Source organism: Macaca thibetana, chromosome 6, assembly GCF_024542745.1.
Source record: "Macaca thibetana thibetana isolate TM-01 chromosome 6, ASM2454274v1, whole genome shotgun sequence".
NCBI classification, from domain to species: domain Eukaryota; kingdom Metazoa; phylum Chordata; class Mammalia; order Primates; family Cercopithecidae; genus Macaca; species Macaca thibetana.
The window spans coordinates 31,202,601-31,208,600 of record NC_065583.1 but is presented as its reverse complement, the minus strand read 5'-3'; the positions used below and the strand labels follow the sequence as shown (position 1 = coordinate 31,208,600).

The 6,000-nt window shown below is 51.5% G+C and overlaps 1 protein-coding gene across 9 annotated transcripts in view; it reads left to right on the top strand.

The window, feature by feature from the left end:
- The first annotated feature begins 222 nt into the window (after nucleotides 1-222).
- Nucleotides 223-6,000, top strand: part of TCOF1 (treacle ribosome biogenesis factor 1) — a 39,570-nt gene continuing 33,792 nt past the window's right edge. For all 9 annotated transcript variants that reach the window (XM_050793613.1, XM_050793617.1, XM_050793619.1 and 6 more), the window contains exons 1-2: nucleotides 223-410; nucleotides 3,833-3,888. In XM_050793613.1, the coding sequence (XP_050649570.1) occupies nucleotides 303-410; nucleotides 3,833-3,888 (164 nt within the window). In that variant the 5' untranslated portion in view covers nucleotides 223-302. The remainder of the gene's footprint in view (nucleotides 411-3,832; nucleotides 3,889-6,000) is intronic.

Here is a 6,000-nt window from a genome sequence, read left to right as displayed (position 1 = left end):
AGCCAGCCGGAAAGATTAAAAGAGTCATTCATGTCACGGCCGGGCCCGGGGGCGGGTCCCTGTCTAGCCCCGCCTGCTCAGCGCCAATGGGCGGTCTTGTTGCCCACGAGTCTCCGCCCCTTTCGCTTTGAGGGGCGGGGCCGGCCACTCCTGGAGAGGAGACTACGTTTCCCGGCGCGCCGCGCGGCCGGAGCCAAAGAGGAGCCGGAAGTGGGGCGCGCGAGGTCTTAGGGCGCGAGGGAAGTGGCAGGCGGGGACTAAGGCGGGGCGTGCAGGTAGCCGGCCGTCCGGGGGTCGCGGGCATGGCCGAGGCCAGGAAGCGGCGGGAGCTACTTCCCCTGATCTACCACCATCTGCTGCGGGCTGGCTATGTGCGTGCGGCGCGGGAAGTGAAGGAGCAGAGCGGCCAGGTAAACGTTCGTGGGCCGTGTGCGAGGGCCGCGTGCAAGATGTGGAGATCAGAGGCCCGCGCCCCGTCCCCAGGCGACCCGGCGGGCGCCCGGAGCCGGGTCCCGCAGTGCTCGACTGCGCGGGCCAGGGGTTCCAGAGGAGCCGCAATCTCTGCCTCCCCACTGCGACTTCAGTTCCCCTGGGCCTCACTTTCCTCATCTGTGCAGTGGGTTGGGCCAGAAAGTGTGCTCGCAGGGGCCGAACTTTGTAATTCCCGCGTCCCTTACCTCCACCCCCTTCCTGGTAGCGGGTGTTTTAAGTTTCCTAAGTCTCTCGCCACGTGGCTAGGCGCAGCGCGGCCCCCCCGGGACGAGGAGGTTGCTGCGAGTCTCGGGAGTGGATTGCAACCAGCCCCTCGGGGGAGCGCCTGGAGAAGGGACCCCACAGCCCCTTAGTTGAGCTGGAACTGAGGCCTTTAGCGATTGCCTGTACTGAGACGAACAGCTTTGGGAGTCGAACTCGTGGTACAGTCATTTCTTACTTGGTTGATTAATCCGGTACTCGGGGCGCTTCCTGGTGTTCGAATGGTGTCTGGTTCATGGGCACCAAAAACCGTGTGAAATGGATAAACGAGCAGTACGAAGTGATGGTGAGCACCGTCTCCCAGCTCTCCTGGAGCTTACACTCTAGTAAGGTAGACAAATCAAAGAATCACAAAAGCAACTATATACTTAGCACTACAATAAGTGTTAAGAATGAGAGGGATGGGCCGGGCACGGTAGCTCACGCCTGTAATCCCAGCACTTAGGGAGGCTGAGGTGGGTGGATCACTTGAGGTCAGGAGTTCGAGACCAGCCTGGCCAACATGGTGAAACCCCGTCTCTACTAAAAATACAAAAATTAGCCGAGCGTGGTGGTGCACGCCTGTAATCCTGGCTACTCATGTGACTGAGGCACTAGAATTGCTTGAACCCCGGAGGCAGAGGTTGCAATGAGCCAAGACTCTGCCACTGCACTCCCGCCTGGGTGATAAAGCCAGACTCCATCTCAAAAAAAAAAAAAAAAAAAAAAAGAAGAGACGGATGGCAGATTGCCCTGGTCAGGAATAGCTGAGGTGTAAATTGTAAATGCCTTCTGGTGGGAGGGAACTTGTGTACACACTGGCCTCAAGAAAGTCCACTCTCTGGAGCCCAGGAGTTTGAGGATACAGTATGAGCCATGATCATGCCACCATACTCCATCCTGGGCAACAGAGCAAGACACTGTCTCAAAAAAAAATTTTTTTAAGTCCATAGCAGGCCAGATGACATAGCTCACTCCTGTAATCTCAGCACTTTGGGAGGCCGAGGCAGGCGGATCACTTGAGGCCAGGAGTTCAAAACCAGCCTGACCAATGTGGTGAAACCCTGTCTCTACTAAAAATGCAAAAATTAGCCAGACATGGTGGCGTTCACCTGTAGTCCCAGTTACTCGGGAGGCTGAGGCAGGAGAATCACTTGAACCCAGGAGGCAGAGGTTGCAGTGAGCTGAGGTTGAGCCACTGCACTTCATCCTGGGCGACAAAGCGAGACTCCATCTGAAAAGAAAAAAAAAATGTGTCCATAGCAGCTGAAGTGTGGAGTACAACGGCCAGATGCCCCTGGGGAGATGGAGGCAGGGGCTGACTGGAGTGGTCTGGTGGGCAGTTTGATCTTCCTTGGAAAAGCAGTGGTAAACCAATGGAGAGTTTTGAGCTGGTGAGAGGGTATCCTGAGTAGTCAGATCCCTTTGCCCTATGGTGTAGGCTCTGTTCCTAATGCTTACTCTCAGAACCTCCTGGAGGGACTAAAGGGTGATGGGCCCTAAGACGTTATCTATGCTTTTCCCACTCTCTCTGAACTTCACTTGCTCTTCCTACTGCAGTTATAGTACTTCACAGATAAGGGGAGCAAGAGCTAGTACCCATCTTCATTGGAGCAGAAATATCCTGCCCTTGTGGAGCACACATTCTAGTAGGAGCAGACAGGTAACAAATAGAAAAAGTTTAATAAGTTAGTGATATAGTGTATACAGTGATGGTTGGTGCTTACTGTAAAATAAGGCAGGCAAGGGGGATAAGGGATGTCTGAGTTCAGTTATAAGTAGGGCAGTCAGGGAAGTCTCATTGCGAAGGTGTCATTTGGGCAGAGACCTGAAGGAAATGAGGGAGTGAGCTATGTAGTTAACAGGAGAGAGAACATTCCAGACAACAAGAATAGCAAGGCCCTGTTAGAGGCAGGGTGGCCTGACACATTTGAGGACAGCAAGGAGGACACTTTGCCTGAGGTGGAGCAGAGGGAAACTGACTTTGAAGTCTTAGTGTTACCGGCTCACTGCTGGGCACTGACAGATGGTCTTGTTCAAACCAGATAGCAGCCTGCAAGGTGGGTATCGCTGTTGCCCCATGTTAAGAAGAAGAAACCTGAAGTTTGAAGAGGTGACGAGATTAGTTCAGTCCACCCATGCCCCACATTGCTTAGCCTCATTGGAGTACTTGATATCCTGGCTTCTTGACATTTACAGAGACAGTGGTGGGCCCTCTGGCCTCTGCTCCAAAGGCCTGGATTCCACCTGGTTCTGTCTGCTTCCACCAAGGTACCGGTACCATTTGGGCCCAGTCTTTTCCTTGCAGAGTAGTGGACTGTGGTCATGCCACCTGGATGCCTCAGGTGTCTGGGCTGTGGTTCGAGCTTTTGGAAGATTGGCTGGCCAGGTCTTTGAAAGCTTTTTTAAAAGTTAAATTTGGGAAAAAACCTGTCTCATAGCCTCTAGGCATGGATAGTGCCAGAGAGACTGGGAGCTGGATAGATGCTAGCTTGGAACATTCCAACTCTGGCCTTTCAAAGGAGCCTCTCACCATGTTGTCTTAAAAGGTTTTAGCTGGGATTAGTTGTCCATCTTGTCTCTGGAAGGTTTTGGACAGAAATGGCAGGGCCAAACAGACATACTTTCCTGAGCATGTCAGGTTCAGAGAGAATGGGAAAAGCATAGATAACGTCTTAGGGCCCATCACCCTTTTTTTAAAGAAAGGGTCTTGCTCTGTTGCCCAGGCTGAAGTACAGTGGCGCGAGCATGGCTCACCACGGCCTCGATATCCTGGGCTCAAGTGATCCTCCCACCTCAGCCTTCTGAGTAGGTGGGACCACCAGTGCATGCCACCATTCTCAGCTAATTTTAAAATTTTTTTGTAGAGACAGTCTCACTATGTTGCCCAGACTGGTCTTGAATTCCTGGGCTCAAGTGATCTTCCTGCCTCAGCCTCCGAAAGTGCTGAGATTACAGGTATGAGCCACCGTGCCTAGCCAAAAAGACCCTCTTCTGAACCACCTGTCTGTGCAAGTCATGAGTTTGGGGAGAGTTGGGCCCAAGGAGGATCCTTACTATGCTGGGGGTTAATTGTGGCTTTCTCTTTACCTCTCTGCAGAAGTGTTTCCTGGCTCAACCCGTAACCCTTCTGGACATCTATACACACTGGCAACAGTAAGTGGTGGGGCCAACAGGGTGGAGTAGGGACACCCCAAGCAACTCAGCTTGGAATAAGCTGGGATACCTGTCTGGTCTGAGATCTGTCCCCGTAGCCCACTCTGGGCACCACTGTTGCCTCCAGAAAGCTAGCTCACATCACATGGATGGGTATTTCTGTGTGGATATCTGGTAGTGGGAGGGCACACTGAGAGCTGTGATCTCTTAAGAACAAGAGCTTCTCACTGGCTTGTTATTCAGTTGACCAACAAATGTTTATTGATCACCTCCTGAAAGCCAAGTCCTATTCTTAGTATGCAAATATTGTCACGAGTGAGACAGACATGGTTCCTTCTTTCCAGCAGCTGACATCATAGCCAAGGAGGTAGGCATGAGTCAAAGAATGAAGCAAATGAATGTTAAATTACAGTGGTAGTAAGGATTACAAAAGAGAGGAACCTGTTGTCACAGCCACATAAATGGGTAAGCCTGGCTTCATTTGGGGGTCCAGGGGAAGCTTCCCTGAGGTGATCTTTGACTTGAGAGCTGCAGGAATTGGAGGAGTGAACTATGCAGTAGGTAGAGAGCGGCAGGTGGAACGTACCTGCCAGTGGAAATTGCTCATGCTAAGTCCTGTGGCTGGCGGACAGTACAGATGGGGCTAGGTTATCGCATGGATAGCCACACGTGGGCTGGTTATCCATGGTGAGGAATTTTGTCTTTATCCAAGAGCAGCGGGGCCATGGTAGGGTGAAAAAGTGAGGAGATCACTCTGCACCGTGGTGAGACTGGTCGGGCCATGGACACCATCATCCAGGCAAGAGCTGATGGGGCTTGACACAGGGAGAACGGGGTACACAGTGGATTCCCAAGAATCCTAGGGATGAAACCAGGGCCTGTGGATGGGTGGGAGAGGAAGTATCTGATTGACTCCATGTCTGGCTTGTGTACCCATGCATAGAGCTTGAAGGGAACCCAGTTTGGAGGGGAAAGACTTCAATGACATGTTGAGTGTGAGATGCCTTTTAAACATATAAAATTTAAGTACTCTTCAAGGAAGGGGGAATCATCCAAGGATGTATCAACAGAGGAATGGTTAGAAAATGGAGAGAGTAATTATGTCATCTTCATGCACTGGCCTGACCACAGCTGACTAAGGGAGTGAAGGATGTGCAGACACATCCCATGAGGCATGGTAGAGAGTATTGAATTGCCTTGGGTGGAAAGGAGGCAGGAGAGGGATGTGAGGGACCACTGCACATCTTTGAGGACCAAGAATAGTGCGTTCTCTGAGGCCCTGGAGACAGAAGTGGGCCCCAAATATACCTGCTTCAGGAAGACAGGTTTCAGCTTCTGAGTATAACGACATCAGAGCTATCTAAAAATGAGGTAGGCTACGGTGGAAGTGGTGAGCTCCCTGTCATTGGAGGTGTGTGAACAAAGGCAGAAATGGTGTGGAAGGGATTACAGCCTCTGGTGGAGAGCTGAGATCATTGAAAACCCTGCCAGACCTCAGTTCTTGGCTGTCCTCTGCTGCTAAGGAGAGCTTAGAGTACAGGTTATAGCCCACACTTCCTCACCCTGACTTGCCCAGATGTGTGGGTGTTATTCGTAGTACTTCCTTCCCCCAGAAAACTGCTTCAGTGAGCTGCTCTGCACACTTTTCCCTGCCACCGGCCCCTTCTATGGGTGAGGGGTGCTGAGTGTGGTACAAGGACCTCAAACCCACCGAAGGCAGCGTAGCCTAGCAATTCCCTGCAGAGTTCAAACCCAGCAACTAGCTGTATGTATGACCTTGAGTGGATTTCTTGGCCTCCCTGAGTCTGTGTCTTCACCTATAAAATGAAAATAATGATGGCAATTATCTCATTGCATTGTGAGGGTTAGACACAGTGGTCCATATAAAGTGCTAAAACTACTGGTTGGAGGCTCCCCACTTCCTACACCGCAGCCCCCACCCCCACCCCCGAGTATTTATTGAGCACCTACAACAACCCAGGCAATATTCTTGATATAACTGGGAACAAACCAGAGAAAAATCCCTGCTCAGCATTTTTGTTGGGGGAAAAGAGGCAGAATAAATTGGTACATGTAAAAACGAAACCTGTTTTTAAAGGAGAATCCTGACAA